Source organism: Terrapene carolina, unplaced genomic scaffold (genome assembly GCF_002925995.2).
Source record: "Terrapene carolina triunguis isolate 2854851 unplaced genomic scaffold, T_m_triunguis-2.0 Scaffold33356, whole genome shotgun sequence".
Taxonomy (NCBI): domain Eukaryota; kingdom Metazoa; phylum Chordata; order Testudines; family Emydidae; genus Terrapene; species Terrapene triunguis.
In genome coordinates this window covers 2961421-2987322 of record NW_020697707.1, presented here as the reverse complement: position 1 = coordinate 2987322, position 25902 = coordinate 2961421, and the positions used below count along the sequence as shown (strand labels likewise).

Genomic DNA, 25902 nt, shown 5'->3' with positions numbered 1-25902 from the left:
TTATGTAATCCACACATTTTAGTAGCACAATCCCACTTTATGTGCCAAGGTCAGTAATAAAAATGTTAAATAAGACTGGTTCCAAGACCGATCCCTGAGGAACTCCACTAGTAGACTCCCTCCAATTTGAAAGCTCACCTTTCAGTATTACCCACTGTAGTCTCCCCTTTAACCAGCACCTCACCCACCTTTTAATTCTCGTATTAATCCCCATATTCTCCAATTTAACTAATAATTTCTTGTGTGGAACTGTATCAAATGATTTATTGAAATCAGGAGATTAGATCTACTGCATTTCCTTTGTCTAAAAAATAAGTTATCTTCTCAAAAAAAGAGATGAGGTTGGTTTGGCGCAATCTACCTTTTGTAAAATTATTTTGTATTTTATCCCAATTATCATCTACTTCTATGTCCTTAACTATTTTCTCCTTCAAAATCTGTTCCAAGACCTTGCATCCATTCATCATGACTAGATTGAAATGGCTGGTTTAAATAAAGATATGGCATTGGAAAAAATGCCCAACCAAGCATTCTGTAGTTGCAGTCATTTTATAGGCAAAGTATTACAGATGAGCCATAGGAAATCAAATCTTGTTAAGTTTCTCTATTTGAAAGGGAAGATTTTAGCATCTCGTAATTTGAGAAATTAGATATTTATTCAACCCACGTTTTCTTCACCCACATAGTATTCATTTTGTAGCCTTCCTAAAAGATGATAATTTAAAGAGGTTTAGTAATAAGTTTTACTTCTTATACGCATTCAAAAAGTGCCAATTATGATGGTATCAAAGCCTCAGGTAAGACAAACTGCAGTTATTTCACTAAGCTAATATCACTAGAAAAACAAGCAGCTGAATCAAGTTATTTTCATTGCTACTTAGTTACTATACATATTTACAGCACGTCACTGAGAAATTAGGAAAAAGCCTCAGGGAAAAATAGGACAAAATGTAGTTATATTCCCCTCCCAATCTGTTCAAGCCTTGGGGAGAGGGGGAAAGAAAGGGGGTTATGGTTCTTCTTTATCTTGAGCAGTGCCAAATCAAAGAAAACTGGTTTTGTTTAGACAAAATTAGGAAATAAACTCCAGCTAACCTGCCCTCAGTTAGAAAAGAAGCTCAGATGGTTAGAGTGGAAGAGAGAAGAAAGAGAAGACAAGGGAAAGGCTTCCTCATCAATTTCCTTTTAACAAAGCATGCTGGGAAGGGGCACAGTCTGTACCCCCTATAAAATGCAGATTCACCAATCTCTCACTCAGTTTTAAAGAATATGCTGTTGGGGAAAGAAGTGATGTTGTATGCATTGGAAAGGACAAACGTAAGCTCTAGACCAATTCTGCTGTTTGAATTCCTCTAACTATATATGTTAGAAATTATATTCTTAATGGAACAACTTGAATATTTTACAGTCTACAAACCTAAAATAGCTTGACTTTAAAGATACAGTATTTATTTTCCTTTACTTTGCTGCTACTGTGGTGGGTCAGACCTGTTGGTGATATTGAACAAGGAATTTTTGTACCTTCTGCCAATATTATCTAAAAAAAATTCCCAAACATCTCTTATCTTATGGTTTCTGTAGCTTTAAAAACCATTACAAAAAGATGGCTTAATATCAAATATTTTAATCCTCTTTGACTATAATCAAAACATTCTATCAGGACGCTCAGGGCAAATTTCCAGAAAAACGTGACATAGCATCTCTGGTCACTCACTTCCACTAAACTAATCTTGCTTTAGCTTCCTAGAAAGAATTAGACAAAAAAATGTTCCCCCTTTTCATACCTTACATGTGCTGCCCAAGCCACTGTTACTATTAAAAAAGTCATCAGGTAGACTGCTATTTTCGTTAGTAGAAGCTGTTGAACACTTTCACCTAGTTTCTGAAATAAAATACAGTGTTATTAATAGAAAAAGCACATCATTGCAAAATATAGACGTGAGGAATGTTACTCTAAAATCGCTAGCAGTATCTGTAAACAAGTCATAGTTTCACAGTGCAGAATAAATTTTTGAGAACGTCTTGCCTGCTAAAATATAGATTTCTTCCAACTATTTCCATTTTCTGATTTATCATCCAGACAGTACCACAAAACAGAGTAGTGAGCTTATCAGACACTTGTAAGCCTTCTGGAATATCTGCTCCAATTACCTAGATGCCTGCATAAGATGTGCCAGGCTGTGGTATGCCAAATAAAAATAGGAACCATTGCTAAACAAACGTCTAGGGTTTTGGTACTGCTCACTTAAGGGGAAAGACAATCACTTGTGTTCACAGTTAAAGAAGCGTAACTATTAATCAAGCTGGCCTATTGTGTATCCTTCGTAAATTACTACACCTCTCTGTGCCTCCATTCCCACATCTATGAAAGGGGGACAATGATAATTATCTTCATAAAGCACTTTGAGTTTTACTGGTGAAAAGTGCTATACAAGAGTCTGGTATTATTACCTGTGCTAGGATGATCCTACATTGATTTAATGAAACGTATTTGTTAGCTGAATTGAAGATATCATTAGGGTTTTGGGGATTACTTAGATTACAGTTTCTGAGCGCAGTGAAATGGTTAAGAGCTATAGGAATGGTTTGTTTTACTGACATCTAACCTGTCATTCTACCATATTTTAATTTATAGGATTCGCTTTTTAAAAAACCCTGAAAGATAACTGTCTGGAAATCATCAAAATACAACACCAAAACCAAACTCAAGATTTACCAGAGCGGTGTACTTCCAACACTACTTTATAGTGCAGAATGCTGGGGAATGAGAAAATATGACATGTCCAAACTGTCTTTATTCCATACAACCTGCCTCAAAAAAATCCTCCATATCTTTTGACCCAGAACAATCTCAAACCAAGATCTATTGACACAGTGCAGCCAAGAGGATCTGAGCACCATCACTGCCAGGAGGAGTTGGAGATGGATCGGTCACGTGCTTCGGATGGAAACTGATTCCATCACCAGAGTAGCAATAAGATGGACACCTGAAGGCAAGCAAAAACACGGCACCCAAAAACAACATGGCGAAGAGCTGTGGAAGCTGAGCTAAAAAACCTGGGGCAGAGCTGGGGAACCATCAAAAGACTTGCCAGACACAGACAGGAGTGGAGGAGCTTCATCGCTGCCCTAAATGCCAGTGGCGTAATAGGAACATGATGATGATGAAAGATAACTAATAGGATGGATACATACTGATAAGCATCTCTCTGCTGTTATAAACTGTGTGTCTAACTTGGAACACAAGCTCTGCGTGGCAACGACTTGTCACTTTACTTGTTGCTATATCATCATGACCTCTGTGACATTGTGTGAAAAGGTATGGATTGATCCTTACATCCACCAATTTCTTAACTACTGTAGGCCCTTCAGCTTCACATACTGCCATAACTATTTCAGTAATCCTTATGGTCTCCATACACTAGGCACTGTATGGAGACATAGTGAGGCAGTCCCTGGCAGAGTTACAGTCTAAATAGATGAGATAAAGGGTAGGAAAGGAGACAGGCATGGAGGTGGAGTAACTTGCCCAAGGGCAGTAACAGAACTGAGAATAGGTTCTAGGTCTCCTGACTTCCTGCCTAATATCTGATTCACTAGACCATGATGGCTCTGGTCACTGTGACAGGACACTATTTCTGAGAGGTTTTGACCAGCAAATGTCCCTATTCAAAACTTTCCAAAGCTGGAATTTGGGGCAGGCATTCTTCAGAAGCCTCAGACATGTTTCCTTTCAGTGACTTGATTCCAGTATGTGAAGGAAGATGAAGTAAGGATGCAAGAGGCCAGAGGCCCCCAAACTGTCAAATGAGGACCCCAGAACCTGCTGGTCATGTATTGCTGGTTCCTCTACCTTATTTCCTACTGTTAACATATATTTAGCCAGTTAAGTTATTTAATGCAACTTCAATAGAAGTAATTTGCTGCAGTTGCCTAAGGAATATAGTGTGGCTGAGTGGGAAGGAAAGTGTCATAAGACAATCTTTAGTAAAATATGGTTCTTGCTATAAAAGTTTGACGATGCTGACACTACACAGTTCTATCTAGAAGGTCTGTTTTCATTATGGTTCAATTTTGAGCTTTCTAATCTAAAGACAATAAAATGCTAAATATGTCTTTACAACCTGAACTGCTAGGCCTCATTTGCTCACTGCTGTGTACAGGAGAACAGAAAACCAGACCATCTGATGTAAGGGCAAATTATTTCCTAAACCAAGGAAATGTTAATTAACAACCTAAACCCTAGTATTCAAAGTCCAAGAACTGATTTACCAGCTATATCTCTACTTCACCAAAAAACTAAAACTTGATTTCCTTCTACTTACACTTATGGCCAAATATTGCTCTTAGTTACAATTCTGTAAATCTGGCAAAACTCCGCTGACTTAATAGTTTATTGATATTCACATCAGTGAAGGAGAGGAATTTGGGCCTGTTGATCTACAGCTGACTTCTGTAATCCGGGAGCCTTAAAATTCTTCCTGTCTTGAAGGATAGTACCTTCCTGGAGGAGGCTCATCCCTTGGGAATGTTAAGGCTTTACAATTGCAGTATTTCCTTTTCCAGCCACTTTTGCATCTGCCTCTATTGATTAAGCCTGAGTCCATTTTTTCTGCATTAGTAGCTATCCTATTCTGTTACTCTGCATTCCCATTATTTTACATAATTTAATGTCTTTAACCCATCCTTTTGATAAACATACACTTGTATTCTTTCCCTTTCTTTTAAGTGGTGAGTTCTATAGCTAACTTTACTAACACCTCTAGCAAACAAAATACCCTTTGACACATTAGTTGCCCTGTCATGTGCTTTCTCATCAATGGCCCTGTCCTTCTTGTAATGGGCCTAATCCTGAACATGCTGAATTCAATGGCAACCCAACCCTGAGCTCAATGGGTACAGAATCAAACTCTCTGACAGGCACTGCACTTTACCTTGGGACGTCAGCGTCAGAATCCCTTCCATTAAATTATCTTAACTTATATGGAAAGAACATAGTTGACCTTTTCTTTAATGCAAATACATCTTGCAGATCTTCTTAACGAATGTATGACTTTAGAGTGAATTTCTTATCTGAAAAATCATCTTTACATCAATAATTATTTATATTTAGCCTTAAGTTTTTTTTCTGACTAGGCATCTAATGGTTAGGTACCAATCTACTTGCATTATCTTACCTCAGAGAACCTATTTCTTGGCTTAAAGCTCCGTGCAGACACAAGGGTCTGCTTGCACTGATCTAATTGCAGGCTAAAGAAAGATCTAACTCAAGATATCACTTAATAAACGTTAAGCTTAACTTTGTTTTGCTGTCATAACTTGTTTCATCCCAAAAACAGATTTGTACAAAAGGGGGACATTAACTGACAATTTTGTACAACCAATATTGGAGATAATTGGAGGTATAGTATGGTGAAAAGTACAAGCCTACTGGATAGAAATTATTTCATCTCAAAAGTATTACAAAAGGATGTGTGCTTAGACTATTTGTTAACTGCAGTCCTTAGATATGCTGCAATATGCTTTTTATACGAAGCACCTTATCCTACCAACACTCATGCAGATACATAACTCTGCTCATGCGACTGGTCACATTGATATTAATGGGACTAATCACAAGTGAAGTTACACACATATTTAAAGGATAAGGGGTTATTTTTATAGATGTCTCCATTAGCAAAACATGGAAGAGCATGCATTTTGAAATACAGATCCTCCTATTCTAGCCCAATGGAGGGTACCTGAGAAGTAACTCCACCAGGGAAAGCTTTTTACACTATAATCATGGGCAATACTCCCTGCTTGCTCTCTACAGGGAAAATGAGGGACAACACTAATTTGGTACCCTATTTTGAACTATACTAAGGTTCAATCCCCCAAGCGCTTACTACTAGATTTTAAGGCTTCGTGCTGTGAAACTTGCCAATGATTTCAGCAGGACTACTCCTGGTATGAAGTACTGTGCCTAGAAATAAATGTTTGTATGAAAGAGCTTCAACTCCACCATACAATAAATGAATATGCTAGCCAGAGTGGCTTAGGTGGAAGTTTATATCCTCAACTAAAGAGCATAGAAATAAAGACATTTCTATGAACCTTCATATGTGCTACCTAAATAGTCTAATACTGAACGTCTTTGATTTCCTACTTTTTTTTTTTACACCATGTGTCTTTGGTATATATTTAACTAAATTTACCACGTTAGTATTGTATTTTCTTTAGCCTCTTCTATTTCTTTCGAAATTATTTTGATTTGTAAGGATAAGGCCTTTTCCTGTAGCCATATTGTAAGGCCTAAGGCCTTTGTTTGCAGCCATATTAGGAGGGCAGCAGCCATGAGCTAAGCAGCAAAAAGCCACATCCTCACATTCCATCTAAATTACATTAAAACAATGTAATATCGGACTATTAAGAAGGCGATCCTGTCCTAATAGTACCCGCCATCACCAGATAAAGAAACGGATCTTAAGATGGTTAAAGAAAACTTAGTTTGATAGCATTCTGTCTGGCAAGAAATTACTTATCAATAGTTGTGGTTGTGAAATCCTCATTTCTCTACTGTTTTGTCTTTATGGTCCCCACTTCTCTATTCTTTGTCTGTATGATCTCTGATTCTTTGATTGTTTCTGTCTGTTAAATAATTAATTTTGCTAGGTGTAAATCAATTAAGGTGGTGGGCTAGGATTGGTTAGAGAATTTTGTTACAATATGTTAGGACTGGTTAGTAAAATTTGAGTAAAACGATTAAGGTATAACTAAGCAGGACTCAAGTTTCACTATATAAACTGGGGTCCAAAAGGAAGTTCTTGGGAACCAACTCCAGGACACAGCCCCAAGATCAGCTGCTAGACCTTAACACCGTGCCAACCATACCATGCAGAAACTGGAGTCCCCCCGATGACCTGATCCTGATTGGCCATCAAGAAAGTTTATCTGCCTTATTGGAAGTGGTGAGCATTGTATGTTTAGTGTGTGCATTCTGTTTTGGAAATATTCATAAATAGAGGTTAAGTTGGATATTACTGTGTAAGGCTCTTTCACTGGTAAAAGACCCCGCAAACCCGCAGAGTGTAAGGTTATGCCCTGAGCCCACACAAGGGTAAGTGCCTAAATTAACAGGGTTACGCCTGAACCCTAGGAACTGGGTAAAGGTGGGTGCCCATAGATTGTGTGAGTAACAGAGAATTTTGTGCAGGTAACAGATTACATTAACCATTAAAGTGATTAATAATTTTGGGGAAAATAAATAGCTTCTAAAATATCTTCCAACTTCCATTATGCAGGCAGATTCTCCATCTCTTAATGTCTTCAAATCAAGACTGGATGTCTTTCTGGAAGATGTTATAGTCAGACAAGTTATTGGGCTCAATACAGAGGTAAAGTGAAATTCTGTGGCCTGTGTTATACAGGAGGCCAGACTAGATAATCTAATGGTTTTTTCTGACCTTGAAATATACTAATCTATAAAGCAATCATGTTTTTCTCTAATGAACCAAGTCTTTAGTACTTCAGTCCCTTCAGCTCCAGTTCAATAGTTCACCCATTAGAGAATGAATTACTGGTTTCATTTTTATTTACGGTTTTGTAACATCTTAACTGGAAAAAAACCCTGAACCTGGAAGTAAAATTGCAATGTCATCCTAATACTCACAGAGACAGAATAAACATGTAACAAAATACTAAATATACGATACCTGATCTGGATGTATCTTTGTGTGGGCCACAGGCAAAATCTGAAATAAGAAAATCACATTATTGGATGGAATATATAAGCCTCTCATTCTACTCTACTAGAAAATGAGCTTCATCGTACCAAAAAATATTTAAAATGACAGACAGATGTTCATATGAAATGATATAATGACTTGCAAGATGAGTGATTTGCTGACTGCTGATGGAATACACATTTATTTCCTGCAAAGTAGGGATAAAGCTCACTTGTCTTGATAAAGCAACTTTTACTTGAATTTGTTGATGTGAAAAACATTTGCATAACTTTTAAGTTGCTGGATTTAATTCCAATACTTCAGGTTTCAATGAAGTCTCATTATCTGTCTCACTAAAAGTAGTAAGGTTTTAAATGAATGTGATGTCTAAGGCATTTAAATTGCAATTAAAATTCAAGGTGGGTCCTAGATACTGTCATTATTTTAACCAATCCTACTTCCAGTGAAATGTAAAACATTTTGTATTAATACAAACTTTTTTTTTAAAATTAAAACTAAATACCACAGCACTTTAAATCCAAATGCCTGTAAGCACTATTGGCATTTAAAAATTCCAATATTGGTATTAATATTGCAACACCATGAACTGACCTGCTGTGTTGCTTTCCATCTCTAACAGAAAGACTATAATACAAAAAGTTGAAAGTTATTTGTATTATAGTGGCACCTAATCACCATTCTCATAAAGAAGTACTGTAATGGAAAACAATAGTCTGGGTTCACAAAATGAGAAAAGAAGGCATTTACTTAATTCTGTTGCTCTAATCTAATGGGAGCAACAGTTTTTAAAGCAAAGTAAAATTGACTATTTGGTCTTTTCTCTAGACTGCCCCATTAACCTTACTGGGAGTCAGAAGCAAAGCCAGATAAGAATGTACTCCTTTGTATATACATGTACTGTACCCTGTATACGTTTCTGACCAATAACTTCCCTTTCTCTAAGACTAATACTGCCATCTCTTTAAGGTGTACAACTGTACATGCAGAATTCTAATTTCTCTGCTTTTCCCCAGGAACATTGGATGTCTATGCACTGGACCATGCTAGATAACACTTTGCACATATACGGGGCTTTTATCTTCAAAGTTCTGTACAGACATCATCCATTATGTACAGTCTGTCTTCCCTAGCACTGTGATACCTGGGCACCTTGGCTAAGCAGTGTCCTGCAGGGATTTTGAAAAGAAGCTGAACCAACCAAGTGACAATTGACCATTGACCAACAAATGATGGGTAAGCTTGGGCTACTGGAGATTACATATTTTCCTAACTGTATTACGCATGTATATGTAACTTATATGGTGTCTCTCCCTCACTCCTATTGCCTTAAAATGTAATCACTTCGGGGCAGAGACCGTGGCTGCCTGTATATCTGAACAGCACTCAGCACAATGGGGCTCCAATCCTGACAGCAGCCTCTGGGTGCTAATGCAATAAAAATAATACATTGGGAAGAGCTTGGGGCCTCTTTTTGCTCTACACCCACACCTGGACAGTTGCTTAAATAGGGACACTATTCAAAATGGGTTTGCTCTGAAGCTGCTCCTTCTTAGAGAACAATGGAGAGGGTGAAAGGCAGGTGGTTGGGGAGGGATAAGGGATGGGGACTCAAGGTGGAGTGGGGATAGGTAAGAGCGTGAGGGGGCAGTGAAACAGGTCCAAGGGGGTGAGGCCAAATAAGAGAGAGGATTCCAGGAGATAGGGGCTCAAAGGGGAGCGAAGGAGTGGGGGCAAAGAGAAGGGGGCGAGGGTAGTCTGCAGGGGTGGGGCAAAGGGGGCAGATGCTGGAGGTACTTGGGGCAGCGGCACTCTGGGAGAAGGGGCAGAGGAGTCAGGTAGCGGGGACACTCTGGGGGTGTGGAGTAGGGGCTGGTGCTAGGGCACTTCGTGGGCAAGGTGGAGGGAGCACTCGGGACAGTCTCCGGGAGACGGGGCAGAGGGAGGTGGAGATGGGGGCACTCAGGGGGGTGGGTGAACTCCTAGAGAGGACAGAGGGGGCGGGGCACTCCAGAGGGTGGGGGGCAGGGGCACTCCAAGAGGGGGGATCGGGGGTCGCTCTAGGAGGGCGGGCGGCGGGAGGGGGGTGTCGGGACGGGGGTCACTCTAGGAGGGCGGGCGGGCGGGCGGGCGGCGGGAGGGGGGACCCGGCCGGGGGTCGCTCTCGGAGGGCGGGCGGCGGCGGGAGGGGGCTCCCCCAGGGCAGGGCTCGGCGCCGCGCGGGCCCCGGCCGCACTCACGCACCATGACGGTGGCGATGATGGAGAGCAGCGCGTCGCTATAGGCCAGGAGCCGGTGCGAGGCCTGGGTGCTGCCCAGCTCCCCGCTGTGCCGCGGGGGGCCCGGGGCCGCCTCCCCCTCCGCCTGGGGCCGTGGCGCGGACATGTGGGTCCCGGGCGGAGCCGCGTCCTGCCGCCACCGGGAGAGGGGAGGAGTGGGGGGAGGGGAGTGATATAAGCCCGGCCCCTAACGGCGGCGTGACACACACCCCCTCCCGCGGGCCAGGCGCAGAGCGCGGGCAAGGGAAGGGGCGAGAGAGCCGCTCAGAGCTGGGGGTGAGGGTGGGTACAGGCAGAGCTGGGTCTCGGGGGGGGGGGGTCTCGGGGGGGGGGGGGGGGCGGTACAGGCAGAGCTGGGTCTCTGGGGGTGCGTGAGGAGAGCTCTAGTTCCTAGGGGTCAGGAGACAGAGCAAGCAAGGCCTGGTGAGAAGGGGGACAGGTTATAAGTGAACCCTGTTGCATAGAACAGCGAGACAGCCAGGGGGAGCAGTGTGTCTGGGAGTTTTTGTTGTTTTTTTGCTTCCTGCGTGCTCAAAAATTTTTTACTGATAGGGGTGCATGATCAAAAAAGTTTGGAGACCACTGCTCTAGGGAAGAGGGCTGGGAAAGTAGCCAGGGATGGGCTGTGTCCAGAGGCCTAGAAAAGGCCAGAGACTAGAAATGAACCAAGATGCAGCTGGGACTCTCACCTTGAGGAGTGTCTCCTTCAGCAGTAAAGCAGTAGTTTCTTAACATTATGTCAGAAATAAGAAGTCATGCATATAACAAGCTTAGTGAATAGTGTATCCTTATATATTATCTTTATATACGGATATATATATATAAAGATGATGAAACTATCCAGTGTTCCCTTTGTTGCATCTTTCCCATTGTTCCCCTTGTTGCATCCTTCTTTTAAATTAGAATGTCAACTCTGCTTTGTACAGTGTGCAGTAGGGCCCAGTCCTGACTGGGGGTCTTTGGGATGGCCATAATACTGGTAATATATTTAAACTTTTTGTTATGGTGTGCTGGAGTAGAATTTTTATAATTGGATGAGTTGCTGGCAGAGGCGTAGCGAGCGCCCTCCGACCGGAGGGGGCCCCGCAAGGAAGGGGGCCCCTAAAAGTGGCAAAATAAATACCGCATTCCAGTTTCTGCATTGTAAGGGGCCCCGCCCGGACATATGTTCAGAGGGGGCCACCGTTCGGAGGGGGCCACGTTCTTTGTTGCTACGGCCCTGGTTGCTGGGTACTATGAGACTTGTTCATATGGTGTTGCAGGTTTATGTAAATGGCCGTAGCTCTTGTAAGCTTGTGTTTAACTCTTGTGTAGCAAGTAATATGTGGCTCTTTGTAGTGAAAAATTATATGTTAGTGTTCTACAAGACTGGAACGTGGTCACTTGAATAAAATTATAAGCTGTTTTTAAACTATAAATATATATTTCTGCAAATTTTATGCCTCAGAATTGAGGCTGGGGTAGCGTAAGCTGAGTAGAATGAAATACAAATACTATCTAAAGGCTACTGCTATCTATTTTGGGGAGAAGTTGAAAACTGGGTTTATGTTTGGGGAGATAGCTTCAACCATAAGTATGGAATAGTTCTAATCTGAGAAATGAGAGTATAAAAAGCTGCATTTTCACTGCTGCCTCTGTGGATTCATTCAGAACTATTCTATTTAATGCACATAAGATCAGACTACTTTTTACTCCTGCAGAACACAGTTCTAGCAAAATGAAGTGGTTGGTTTATCAGCAGAGTTAAATTCTGTAAGCACCGTTGCCTGTGCAATCACACTATCTTCATTATTTCTTTGCCGCCCCACTTAAAGCTATAGGTTACACAGGTATTATTGAAGGCAACATTTTCTCTGCAGAATCTGTTGCTGGTGGTGATGGATGAAGAAAATAATCTTTCACTTCATTAGACTGAGCTTGAAGAGCTGAATTGGAGAACAGGTGTCAACTGAGCTAATGTGACATGGAAGTTACTGAGACAAACATAGAATAGGGTTGCCAGGTGTCTGGTTTTCGACCGGAACGCCCGGTCGAAAAAGGACCCTGGTGGCGCCGGTCAGGACCGCCGACCGGGCCGTTAAAAGTCCGGTCAGCGGTGCTGCAGGGCTAAGGCAGGTTAGTCCCTACCTGTCCTGGCACCGTGCTGCAGCCGGAACCGGCCAGCTGGTCCAGCTCCTAGGCTGGGGGGCCATGGGGTTCAGCGCACTGCCCAAGCACTGGCTGCGCACTCCCATTGGCTGAGAACTGTGGCCAATGGGAGCGTCGGGGGAGGTGCCTGCGGGCGAGAGCAGCACGTGGAGTCTTCTTCCTCCCCACCCCCCGGCACCTAAGAGCCGGACCTGCTAGCCAGTTCTGGGGCACAGCACAGTGCCAAGACAGGCAGGGAGTCGCCTGAGGTAAGCCTGCACTCCAAGCCCCAACTCCCAGCCCTGAGCCCCCCCAAACCCAGAACCCCCTCCTGCATCCCAAACCCCTCATCCTCACCCCCAGTCCAGAGCCCGTGCCCCCCTCCCACACCCCAACTCTGCACCTCAACCTGCAGTCCCCTCCCACACTCTGAATCCCTCACCCCCACCCCCAGGCTGGAGCATCCTCCTGCACCCCAAACCCTCAGCCCCACCCCAGAGCCCGCACCCCCAGCCAGAGCCCTCACCTGCTCCTGCACCCCAACCCCAATTTTCTGAGCATTCATGTCCCGCCATAAAATTTCTATTCCCAGATGTGGCCCTCGGGCCAAAAAGTTTGTTCACCCCCTCCTGCACCCCAACTCCCTGCCCCAGCCCAGAGCCTCCTTCTGCACCCTGAACCCCTCATTTCTGGCCCCACCCTGGAGCCCTCACCCCTTCCTGCACTCTAGCCCCCTGCCCCAGCCCAGTGAAAGTGAGTGAACATGGGGGAGAGCGAGCCACTGAGTGAGGGGGAATGTAGAGAGTGGGGGTGGGGCCTTGGGCAAGGGGCAGGGAAGGGCGGGTCTTGGGAAGGGGTGGGGTGAGGATGTTTGGTTTTGTGTTAAGAGAAAGTTGCCAACCCTAACAGAGAACCATTTCTACAGTAATGTCTCAGAATAGGTCCTTCCTTCCAACAAGTGTAAATGTCTGCTGCTGTCCAGCACTCCCTCTTGTGGCCAGGCAGGGACAGTGCCTCAGTGCCTGCTTGGTTTTTTCCCAATTACTCAGACCACATTACTTCAGACAAAATACCTCCTTTGGGAGGTCTGGTTTACTAGCTCTTTTTACGGAGCACAAACAACTTTTTTAGTATCCTGAGTTCACTCCCGCTCTGGGTCCATAAAAGAGGCCAAGTAGGCTTCCTTTCCCCATGTTCATGAGACCCTAGCCCTCCTCCCACAGCTGGGCTATACTTCAGCCTGTCCCTTCCTCTCCTGAAACCAGGAATCCCCATCTCTCCTCCTGGGAGCTGGGTGTAATTCAAGTCAACTGTAGGGCCTCAGCCAGCTTCTCCTCCCATTGACTCTTTTCTCCCAGTCAATCCTTTTGCTTTCAGACTAGAAGGATTCAGCAAGCAGACTTTCTCCTGCTATTTTCTCCACTACTATGAGGGAGGAGGCAGTATATATGCTGGTCCCCTTCCAAATGCTCATCCCAATTGGCTGGGACACAGGGGGGACTTAGGTACATCAGGCATCCCAACCCATTGAAGAACCACGCCCCAGGACAGGGGTGGATTGAATGACCCCCTAGGCTCTCCTACCCTTAAGGGAACAGACTACCCCATCACACATGGAAAATAGAGGAGAGAGGAACTGTGGCAAAGATTCAATTACATTTGTTTTTTTTTTTTATAAAGTGCTCTTGGGCTGAGCTCTTAAATGATGTGATAAATATTGGCAGAATATGCCTGACTTGAGCTGGAACAGATGCAGGCCTCTGGACTGGAGCTGAAAATGTAATTGTTGAAGACAAAAAAGGGCCTTTTGGTTTGGTGTTGGTATAGCTGCAGTGTGTAGCTACATCTAAAATTAACATTGCTGAATTGTTTCCAAGCTAAAAGGTCTGCCAGTTGCTTATATAACACACAAACCTTCACCTATCAAAATACTGCTTTTTTGGGACTGGTCCCCAGATTGAAAGTATTTTTTTTTTTTTTTTTTTAAAGCTTGAGCAAGAAAAAGTTCAGCTGTTCTTCATCAGGAAAAAGGGATGGGGGAAGATCTTGCTATTAAGCAAAATATTTTTTTTTAAAAATCACCTGGTTGCAGATGTCTTGTGGTATGGTGACAATCCACTTGGATTTCTGTAATTTATAATACTTTCAACATACTCAACACATACACTGGCTTTTAATCATAAGGTAGCAGGAATGTACTAGTAATAATTTCCCAGTGCTGTATTAATGCAGTGTATGTGTCCATAGGAGAAGCAGTGGAGTATGACCTCAAGGTGTGTATGGAATGAGGTAAAGCTTCATGAAACGGAGTGTTTCATAATGTGTATTTACAAAGTTTTGAGTTCTTCACTATGTAAACATTTCTTTACCTATTTGCATGCAATGCTATCTTGACAAGGCTGATTCCCCACTCTGGCACTTTCAGTGCAGAAGGTGGGGGGCCCTCAAGGATTCTAAAAATGAATACTGGCCACTCTAGGCTGGTATTAAACTCCCCAGGTTACCGCTTTTCTCTGACCTTGGATGATAGATGCTGCTACCACCCAAATGCAAAAAAAAAAATAAAAACCCTTTGGACCCAGGAAGGCAAACTTGGGAATTTCTCCCTGTGGGATACCATCAAGTCCTTTCACCCCCCTTCCAGGGAAGAGCTGAGAAAGAAAACAAAGGAAATCAGCTATTGCCACCACCTAATTAAACAACATATGCACAAACCTTTTAGGACACAAATAACCCAATCCTGTTCTTAAAAAAGGTAAATTTTATTAAAAAAACAAAAAGAAAGAAAATACATCTGGAACTTAGGCTATTGCTAGATTTAGAAAGAGCAAATATAATAAAGCATCAAGAATGGTTTTCTTGAGGTCTAGCTTAAAGGTTACAAGGAAAACAAAAGCATTTGGGGGTTAGCACAGAGGAGTCCACAAACCTTATAGAAATAAAAGAGATAAACCTAATCGCGTCTTTCTAGACATTTCATGATCTACTTACATATCTGGGGTTTCAAATTGAGTAGTTTTTAGGTATGATCTGGTGATCTTTCATACCTGGTTCACAGCTTTTTACAGCATAGTTTTTGCTCTGTCCCCTCCCTCTGGAGAACAGCAACAGAAAAACAAAGGGAAAGGTTTTTTTTCCCCAAATTTAAAAAAGTTCTGTCCCTCCCATTGGCTCTTTTGGTCAGATGCCCACTCCCTTCCTTTTACCTATGGGCTTTTTTAATCCTTTACAGGTAAAGCACGTAGAGAACAGCTACTAACAGGGATTTTGTAGATGGCTGTCTGTCCATAAAAGGGAGCTCCTCTCCCCCCACCCCCATTTATCACATATAAGTATTTAAACTGACTGGTTTAAATTCATAACCTGAACCCAAGCTAAGGCCCTAATAGTGCAAATGCTAACACACAGAATAGGTCTGTTGCAGTGAGGAGGTGCTAAGTGGCGCTGCCTCCCCAGTTGTCTCTCTCTGCCTCTCCAGACAAAAATCCCAGTAATGAAAAGGGGGCTCAGAAAAACCCTGCAGTTCCTTCTTAGCACAGGGAGCTGTGATGCCTCTTCTGCTTTTAGCACTGATAGCAGCTTCCTCTGCTGCTCCCCCTGTTGGCTGTACATACCTCAGCGGTATTTCCAGCCTAGCAAAGAGGTCTATGGTATGCTTGCGGGGAAGATTGCATTGGAGGAAAGAGACCTCCCATGAGAATGGAGAGGCCTCATTATAAAGAATGTAGGGACATCACCTCACCTCAAAGTAGGGAAGAAGAATAGGGACAGAGTCTGGGAGAATTGTAAAGATTCTCAGAGGAGAAAACAGGGTGGTGAGAGACTCAAGCCAATGGGGTAGGTGATCGATCAATCAAAGGGAGGGAAAAGGAATGAGGGCAAAGACACTCAAATTGGGGAGAGGATGTTAGCATGGACCCTTCAACACGTGTCTGGTATTTGCCAAATCTTGTGTTAAAATGCGAAGTGATAAGCTACAATGTCTTAATTTTAAATCCAGGATACTGGCATCTTTCAAAACTTTCTGGGCATGAACCCCAGACCTTTTTTTGGCCTCTTCAGAGTTTCCTGTACTTCTCCACCTTTGGATTGGCTGGCTATGGGCCTGCATGTAAGTAACTTATGTGAGTAGCCTAACTGAGGTCAATAGGAGCACTCTTACCTGTTAACTTATGTGTGTGTGTGTGTGTTTGCTGAATTGGGGCTAAGATCTTACTTTCTTGGGGACTAAGAAATATTTCAGATTCACAGAGTTTAAGGCCAGAAGAGACTATTCGCTCATCTAGTCTTATCTCCTATATATCACAGGCCATTAATTTTCATCCAGTTACCCCTGTACTGAGTGCAATAACTTGTGTTTGACTAGATCATATCTTCCAGAAAGGCTTCCAGTCTTGATTTGAAGACCTTGAGAAATGAAGAAACCACCACCTCCATTAGCTGGTGGTCCCAATGGTTAAATACCCTGACTGTTAAAAATGTGTGTCTAATTTCTGATCTGAATTTGTCTGGCTTCAGCTTCCAGCCACTGGTTTTTGTTATACCCTTTTCCACTAGATTAGAGCCTTTTAATACCTGGAATTTTCTCCCTGTGAAGATACTTACCCCCTGTAATTAAGTCAATTTAGTTTTTATGGTAAGCTAAACAGATTGGGCTCTTGAAGAATCTGTCTACAGTGCAATTAAAAACTCATGGCTGGCCCTTGCCCCCCGACGCAAGCTCACGGGGCTTGGACTAAGGGGCTATTTAATTGCGGTATAGGCATTTGGGCTTGGGCTAGACTCCCGCCAATAGGACCCCGCAACGGGGGAGTGTCCCAGAGCTCGGGCTGCCCCTGAAGCCTGAATGTCTACACACAATTAAACAACCCTTTAGCGTGAGCCCAAGTCAGCAGGCACGGGCCAGCTGAGAGTTTTTGTGAGTTTTCTGTACCCTCTCAATTTTTTCAACTTCTCAGACTACCAATCCTCTATTCCTTTCACACTCAAAACTTCCAGTGATGTCTCTGAATTCTGTGTAGAGGAAGATTAATGTGTCCGTTCATACTTAGTAAGAAATAAAAGTACATAGGAACTAACTTTTCTCAAAATAGTGCCTGGGTATTTTTAGTTTGCATCATTGTCTTCCCTCTCTTACTTGGTACTTTGTTTAAAAATACAGTAAAGCAATACATTAAATGAGTTAATAATTTTCAGAAAGGCTCTATAAAATTCATTGATGTTGGTTGAAAGTCCTTTTATTGCTCTAGATCACATAACCTTTTGAGCAATCACTGCTCTACAAATATTGCCCAAATGTCTGAGCACTAGGTTCCTTCAGCACAGGGCACTGAAAGCTTTTCCTCTTCAGCAAATTAGATGGGGCAGGCAGACATTGCCAAACTGATACCAGGGGCCTGTGCACTACATGCAGTTGCTGGTGGTCTGTGACGAGCTGACTGCTCATATGGCTGTGGCTTCTAACCTAAGGCTTGTTTTCACTGCAGAGCTAACCTGAGTTATAATTGAAGTGTTGAGTGTGGTGGTACTTTAACATAGAATCATAGAAGATTAGGGTTGGAAGAGACCTCAGGAGGTCATCTAGTCCAACCCCCTGCTCAAAGCAGGACCAACACCAACTAAATCATCCCAGACAGGGCTTTGTCAAACCGGGCCTTAAAAACCTCTAAGGATGGAGATTCCACCACCTCCCTAGGTAACCCATTCCAGTGCTTCACCACCCTCCTAGTGAAATAGTTTTTCCTAATAGCCAACGTAGACCTCCCACACTGCAACTTGAGACCATTGCTCCTTGTTCTGTCATCTGCCACCACTGAGAACAGCAGAGCTCCATCCTCTTTGGAACCCCCCTTCAGGTAGTTGAAGGCTGCTATCAAATCCCCGCCTCACGCTTCTCTTCTGCAGAATAAATAAGCCCAGTTCCCTCAGCCTCTCCTCATAAGTCATGTACCCCAGCCTCCTAATCATTTTCATTGCCCTCTGCTGGACTCTCTCCAATTTGTCCACATTCTTTCTGTAGTGGGGGCCCAAATCTGGACGCAGTACTCCAGATATGGCCTCACCAGTGCCGAACAGAGGGGAATAATCACTTTCCTCAAGCTGCTGGCAATGTTCCTACTAATGCAGCCCAATATACTGTTAGCCTTCTTGGCAACAAGGGCACACTGTTGACTCATATCCAGTTTCTTGTCCACTGTAACCCCCAGGTCCTTTTCTGCAGAACTGCCACTTAGCCAGTCAGTCCCTAGCCTCTAGCACTGCATGGGATTCTTCCGTCCTAAGTGCAGGACTCTGCACTTGTCCTTGTTGAACCTCATCAGATTTCTTTTGGCCCAATCCTCCAATTTTTCTAGGTCCCTTTGGACCCTATCCCTGCCCTCCAGCATATCTACCTCTCCCTCCAGCTTAGTGTCATCCACAAACTTGCTGAGGGTGCAATCCATTCCATCATCCAGATCATTAATGAAGATGTTGAACAAAACCGGCCCCAGGACCCACCCCTGGGGCACTCTGCTTGATACCGGCTGCAAACTAGACATCGAGCTGCTGATCACTACCTGTTGAGCCTGTCAATCTAGCCAGCTTTCTATCCACCTTATAGTCCATTCATCCAATTCATACTTCTTTAACTTGCTAGCAAGAATACTGTGGGAGACAGTATCAAAAGCTTTGCTAAAGTCAAGGTATATCATGTCCACCGCTTTCCCCATATCCACAGAGCCAGTTATCTCCTCATAGAAGGCAATCAGGTTGGTCAGGCATGACTTGCCCTTGGTGAATCCATGTTGACTGTTCCTGATCACCTTCCTCTCCTCTAAGGGTATGTCCACACTACGAGAGTAGTTCGATTTTAGTTAAATCGAATATGTGCAATCGATATTAGAAAGTCGAACGTGTGTGTCTACACTAAGGACAGTAATTCGACTTTGTCAGTCCACACTACCAGGGAAAGCGTCGACATTGGAAGCAGTGCACTGTGGGCAGCTATCCCACAGTTCCCGCAGTCCCCGCTGCCCATTGGAATTCTGGGTCGAGCCCCCAATGCCTTCTGGGTAAAAAAATGTGGCGAGGGTGCTTTTGGGTAACTGTCGTCATCCGTCAATCACTAACGCCCTCCCTCCCTCCCTGAAAGAGCCGTCGGGAAATCAGTTCGCGCACTTTTTGATCAGTGACAGCGCGGACGCCACAGCACTGCGATCATGGATCCCGCTGTGACCATCGCTGCAGTTGTGGCCGTTCTCAACGCCTCGCACCTTATCATACACCTTTCCCAGAGGCAGATGCAGAGAAATCAGGCGAGGAGGCTACGGCAGCGGAGTGAGGGCCTGAAGTCGGAGAGTAGCACAGAGCTGTCAGAAACCACGACACCCAGCGCCGAGGACATCACGTTTGCAATGGGGCATGTGGATTTTGTTGAACGGCGATTCTGGGCCCGGGAAACAAGCACGGACTGGTGGGACCGCATAGTGCTTCAGGTCTGGGATGAATCCCAGTGGCTGCGAAACTTTCGCATGCGGAAGGGGACTTTCCTGGAACTTTGTGAGTTGCTGTCCCCTGCCCTGAAGCGCAAGGACACCCGCATGCGAGCAGCCCTGACTGTCCAGAAGCGAGTGGCCATAGCCCTCTGGAAGCTTGCAACGCCGGACAGCTACCGGTCAGTCGCGAACCACTTTGGCGTGGGCAAATATACCGTGGGGGTTGTTGTCATGCAAGTAGCCAAGGCAATCGTCAAGGTACTGCTGTCAAAGGTAGTGACCCTGGGAAACGCGCAGGCCATCATAGATGGCTTCGCTGCGATGGGATTCCCAAACTGCGGTGGGGCTATAGATGGGACTCACATCCCTATGCTGGGACCGGGCCACCAGGCCAGCCAGTACATCAATAGAAAGGGCTACTTTTCAATGGTGCTGCAAGCACTGGTGGACCATCGGGGACGGTTTACAAACATCTACGTCGGATGGCCGGGCAAGGTTCATGACGCTCGCGTGTTCAGGAACTCTGGTCTGTTTAGACGGCTGCAGGAAGGTATTTACTTCCCGGACCACAAGATAACTGTTGGGGATGTGGAGATGCCTACAGTGATCCTCGGGGACCCAGCCTACCCGCTAATGCCCTGGCTCATGAAGCCCTATACTGGCGCCCTGGACACAGAAAAAGAACTGTTCAACTACCGGCTGAGCAAGTGCAGAATGGTAGTGGAGTGTGCTTTTGGCCGTCTCAAGGGGAGATGGAGAAGCTTACTCACTCGCTGTGATCTCAGCGAAACCAATATCCCCATCGTTATTGCAGCTTGCTGTGTGCTCCACAATCTGTGTGAGAGCAAGGGGGAGACCTTTATGGCGGGGTGGGAGGTTGAGGCAAATAGCCTGGCTGCTGATTACGCCCAGCCAGACAGCCGGGCGATTAGAAGAGCCCAGCGGGACGCGCTGTGCATCCGGGAGGCTTTGAAAGCCAGTTTCAAGGCTGAGCAGGGTACCCAGTGACTTTTAAGTTTGTGGACACAGAAGCTGAACTTGCCCCCATTTCTTTACCCAGTTGCCGTCGACTATCCTCTCCAATTACATACCCCCTTCACCCCCTTCCCAAAAAATAAAATCTGTTCTGTTTTGTTAATGGACACCGTTGTCTTTATTACTGTTTTCGCGGGAATGTTTTAAACCTGGGACGCAGACTGTGGCGGGGGGCGGGTTTAGGGTTGTGATGCAAATGATGCTTCTAAACTCCAGGAATGACAGGCTCCGCGGTGGTGGACTGGTTGTTTCAACGGAGCCTGCCAGCCCTCCTGGCCGGGACTGCGTGTATGTGTCGGCTATGTGACTGTCTTGCAGGGGGAGGAGGGTTACAGATCCCCTGCTGCGCGGCTCTGTGATCCAGGGTAAGGACCGCTGCATAAGATCTGTAACTGCACTCCCCCGCCACCAAGTCACAGAGCAACACCACCCCCCCCACCACACAGAACATGAAAACCACCTCCCAGACTGACCAGGTTAACTAGTCACTGCACTGTATATGTGCCCTGCTTCTGCACCTGCCCCCTGCTAAAGGTGACTGTCCTGTCCAATGACCAAGCCCCTTCCCCCCCCTTCAGACAGACTCTCCTCCAAAAGAAGAGGATGGAAACAGTAATGAACAGAAACGTATTCTTTATTAACAACCGCACATGGAACGGGGGGGTGAAACTTGGACGGGGTCTTGTGTGAGGCGGGTAGGAAAGGACTTTTCAAATTTTGGGGAATGAGAGCCTTCTAGTGGTAGAGCAGTCCGCAGGGGTGGAGTGAAATTTTTCACGGCCCCTTCCACCCCTCCGTGTTTGGACTTTGGGTGAGGGGGGTATGGGACTTGGTGGCGGGGCAGGGCAGTTACAGAGAGACTGCAGCGGGGCTCTCTCCTCCTGCCTCCGGTCCTGCAGAACATCCACAAGGCGGCGGAGCGTGTCCGTTTGCTCCCTCATTAGTCCAAGCAGCGTTTGAGTAGCCTGCCTGTCCTCCTGTCGCCACCTCTCCTCCCGTTCAATGTTTGCCCGGTGCATTTGGGACAAGTTCTCCCTCCACTGTGTCTGCTGGGCTGCCTGTGCTCGGGAGCATCCCATTAGTTCAGCAAACATGTCTTCCCGTGTCCTCTTCTTCCTCCTCCTAATGTGCGCTAGCCTCTGGGCAGATGTGGCTGTGGGAATTGGAAAAAGGGAGTGAATTCCTGAGACAGATCAATGTATCTGTGAACAGAGAACATAGTCTTTCTCTGTGAACAAGACCATGCAGAGCACCTATCACACGCGCACTGAGGACAAGGTCGAATTTTCGGCCCTCGCCTACAGTGCCTGCGGTCTTGCTGTGGCGAGCTGAGGAGCAGGGCAGGACACCGGACTTTGTCTAGATGGCAAACATGGTAAGCCGTAGACTTGTGGCCGCTTAAAACTTTAAGAGTGGCACTGGCCTCCTTTCACATAGAAAGCAATGCGAGTCTCTGCTGGCAGCAATCCTGCAAGCATGAACTCTGGCCCTGTCCCACCCCCTCGCGGCTGTAAACCGCGTGGCTGTAAACCGGCGGTTGCAGTTCTGTAAAGGGACGGGCAAGCAGTCCCAATACTAACTTTCCCCTACCTAATTCACAGCAGGGAGTCATGCCAGACATCACCCTCCTGAAGGTCTCGGAGAGCCAGAAGGAGAAGATGCTCAGGGACAGCCTGCAGAAACCGGGGCCATTTGCTGCAATGCTCTGCAAGGCCATGATCCCCGAGTACCTGCTGGCGTTGTGGCAGGGAAACGTGTCCTACCACGGGGGGCCTAATAAGCTCTCCCTGCCCAGGAACCTGCTCATGCGGCTGGAAAAACACCTGCAGGAGGCGTATGAGGAGTTCTCCCCGGAGGATGTCGCCTCTATCCCCGGTTACATTGACCAGTTTTTGGCTTAGGTGCCCTTGGAGGGACAAATGAGTGCAGCGTTTTGGGCACTATAATCATGAAGCGGACATTGTGAAATTTTTTGAAAATAGTTCGGACTATATATTGAAGCGCCCAAAGACAGACTAATCATGATACATTTTGCACTGATTCCCGTTTTGTTTGACTTTCCTGTTTACATGTTTTGAAGCACTTTACCCACTGTTAATATTTTAAATATGCCAGTTATGTTATAAATAAATGTTTAGATATTTAAAACACTTACTGCTTGATCCTTCCCCTGAATCTGTGTCTGGGATAACGGCTGGGGAGGGTTGGTAGGGGATCTCTGTCAGGGTGATGAAGAGCTCCTGGCTGTCGGGCAAATCAGCGTTGTAAGCGCTGTCTACTGCCTCGTCCTCCTCATCTCCTTCCTCCTCTTCCCCGTCCGCTGAGGAACCGGCCGCGGACAATATCCCATCTTCAGAGTCCACGGTCAGGGGTGAGGTAGTGGTGGCGGCCGCACCTAGGATGGAATGCAGTGCCTCGTAGAAACGGGATGTGTGGGGCTGGGATCCGGAGCGTCCGTTTGCCTCTTTGGTCTTCTGGTAGCCTTGTCTCAGCTCCTTGATTTTCACGCGGCACTGCGTTGCATCCCGGCTGTAGCCTCTCTCTGCCATGGCTTTAGAGATCTTCTCATAGGTTTTTGCATTCCGTCTTTTGGAGCGCAGCTCGGAAAGCACGGACTCATCTCCCCACACAGCGATGAGATCCAAGACTTCCCGATCCGTCCATGCTGGGGCCCTCTTTCTATTAGATTGCACGGCCATCTCTGCTGGAGAGCTCTGCATCGTTGCCACTGCTGCCACTGCTGCTGAGCTCGCCATGGTGTCCAAACAGAAACTGCGCTTCAAACTGCCCAGACAGGAAAAGGAATTCAAATTTTCCCGGGGTGTGGCTGGTCAGAGCATCCGAGCTCGGACTGCTGTCCAGAGCGTCAACAGAGTGGTACACTGTGGGATAGCTCCCGGAGCTATTAGCGTCGATTTCCATCCACACCTAGCCTAATTCGATATGGCCATTTCGAATTTAGCGCTACTCCTCTCGTTGGGGAGGATTACAGAAATCGATTTAAAGAGAGCTCTATGTCGAACTAAATGGCTTCCTGGTGTGGACGGGTGCAGGGTTAATTCGATATAACGGCGCTAAATTCGACATAAAAGCCTAGTGTAGACCAGGCCTAAGTGTTTCAAAATGGATTCCTTGAGGACCTGCTCCATGATTTTTCCGGGGACTGAGGTGAGGCTGACCGGTCTGTAGTTCCCTGGATTCTCCTTCTTCCCTTTTTTAAAGATGGGCACTACATTTGCCTTTTTCCAATCGTCTGGGACTTCCCTGGATCGCCAGAAGTTTTCAAAGATAATGGCCAGTGGCTCTGCAATCACATCAGCCAACTCCCTCCGCACCCTCGGATGCATTCCATCCAACCCATGAATTTGTGCATGTCCTGCTTTTCTAAATAGTCCTTAACCCGTTCTTTCACCACTGAGGGCTGGACACCTGCTCCCCATACTGTGCTTCCCAGTGCAGCAGTGTGGGAGCTGACCTTGTCTGTGAAGACTGAGGCAAAAAAAGCATTGAGTACTTCAGCTTTTTCCACATCATCTGTCTCTAGGTTGCCTCCCCCATTCAGTAAGGGGCCCACACTTTCCCTGACCTTATTGTTGCTAACATACCTGTAGAAACCCTTCTTGTTACTCTTAACATCCCTTGCTAGCTGCAACTTCAGTTGTGCTTTGGCCTTCCTGATTATACCCCTGCATGCTGGAGCAATAATTTTATATGCCTCCCTCGTCATCTGTCCAAGTTTCCACTTCCTGTAAGTTTCCTTGTTGTGTTTAAGCTCACCGAATATGTCTCTGTTAAGCCAAGCTGGTCACCTGCCATACTTGCTGTTCTTTCTTCAGATCAGGATCGTTTGTTCCTGTGCCCTCAATAACGCTTCTTTAAAATACAGCCAGTTCTCCTGGACTCCTTTCCCCCTCATATTAGCCTCCCACTGTAGAGCACCCCCAGCAACACATACACACACCACACACACACACACACACACAAAAACACACACACACCTACCTCCTGGTGGTGAGAAGGGAACAGAAAAAAGGACAAAAGAAGTAAGAGATGAAGAGAAAGGAAGGAGGGATGGAGGAAAAGTAAAACAAAAAAGACAAACCCTAATGTCCCCAGTGATTCTACGGGACAAAATCCCAGGTGGGGAATAAAATTCTGCCACCTTAAACTAGTGTTTTCCATGCCTAGAATTCAGCTGGCACTAGATGGATCAGACTGAACAGGTTCCAAAACCTCTCGGAGACTCTTACCTTCTCAACAGGGACGTCTGTTTTCTAGTAAAATCGGTAAAAGGAAAGGAGAAAACTCGAAAGAGGCTCCTCCTCGTGCTCACATACGTGAACCCTAATACTCTCTCAGTCCTCAAAGAGAGACCTCGAGACGGAGACTTGCTGAAGCAAAGCCACAGGGGTCTCTGAGGTTTCCCTGGCCCTGTGCCCCTGTCCTGCCTGGCTGATGTCAGCATCTCTCTGTGAGGTCACCACCTCCCTACCACCTTTGACCAATAGGCTGAGGTCCTGCAAAAGGCTTTTGTGATGTCACTGCCACACACACCCATCCCCTGAAGTGCTAATATCCTGCCGCTGGCCAGACACTTTGAAGGTTTGAGCTGCTCTCTGTGGATCACCCCACTCAATGAGTGTTCATTCTAGGAAGCAAGCCGGCTAGACAGTAAAACATCAGAGGCTGCTCCCAATGCTACACTCAGTTTTACCAAAACTAGTAGACTTTATGGCCAGAAGAGACCTTTAGAGCATCTAATCTAACCCCCTGCATATCATGGGCTTCCTGTATAGCACAACAGTTACTTTTTTGGAACACACATTCCAGAAAGGCATCTAGTCTTCATTAAATGACATCAAGAGATGGAGAATCCACCACTTTCCCTTTTAGTGAGTGCCAGAGGGCTCCATTTCCCCTTCCACTAGCTCCCCATTTACAGTGAGCCAGAGCAGTACCTGCAGCAGGGAGCGGGAGTTGCTGGTGGCCTCAGAGGCACAGCCCCCGCAGTGCCTCAGGCACCTGGCGCAAGAGCCGGATGATGCGGAGCTGGTGCATCACTTTGGCCGTGACGTCCTCCTGCTGCAAGGGAACGAGAACCTGTCAGAGACTCAAACGCCCCGAGGAATCAGGGGGAATTAAGGGCACCTGGAACCAGCAGCATTTCCACCCAGCACCTGCCCACCACTGAGGGATGGATTCACCTTCTGACCCCCAGAATGGAGTCTTGTTGTCCTTTCTAGTAACCTCCAGTGCCAACCC

General features: G+C 45.7%; 1 protein-coding gene across 2 annotated transcripts in view; it reads right to left on the bottom strand.

Moving 5' to 3' along the window:
• LOC113409437 (endosomal/lysosomal potassium channel TMEM175-like) overlaps positions 1–10134 on the bottom strand; it is a 39091-nt gene extending 28957 nt beyond the window's left edge. The window contains exons 1-3 of one of the 2 annotated variants that reach the window (XM_026663347.1): positions 9969–10134; positions 7695–7733; positions 1785–1882 (exon numbers count right to left, since the gene is read on the bottom strand). In XM_026663347.1, the coding sequence (XP_026519132.1) occupies positions 1785–1882; positions 7695–7733; positions 9969–10109 (278 nt within the window). In that variant the 5' untranslated portion in view covers positions 10110–10134. The remainder of the gene's footprint in view (positions 1–1784; positions 1883–7694; positions 7734–9968) is intronic. The other variant, XM_026663348.1, reaches the window with a different exon arrangement.
• Positions 10135–25902: the final 15768 nt, after the last annotated feature.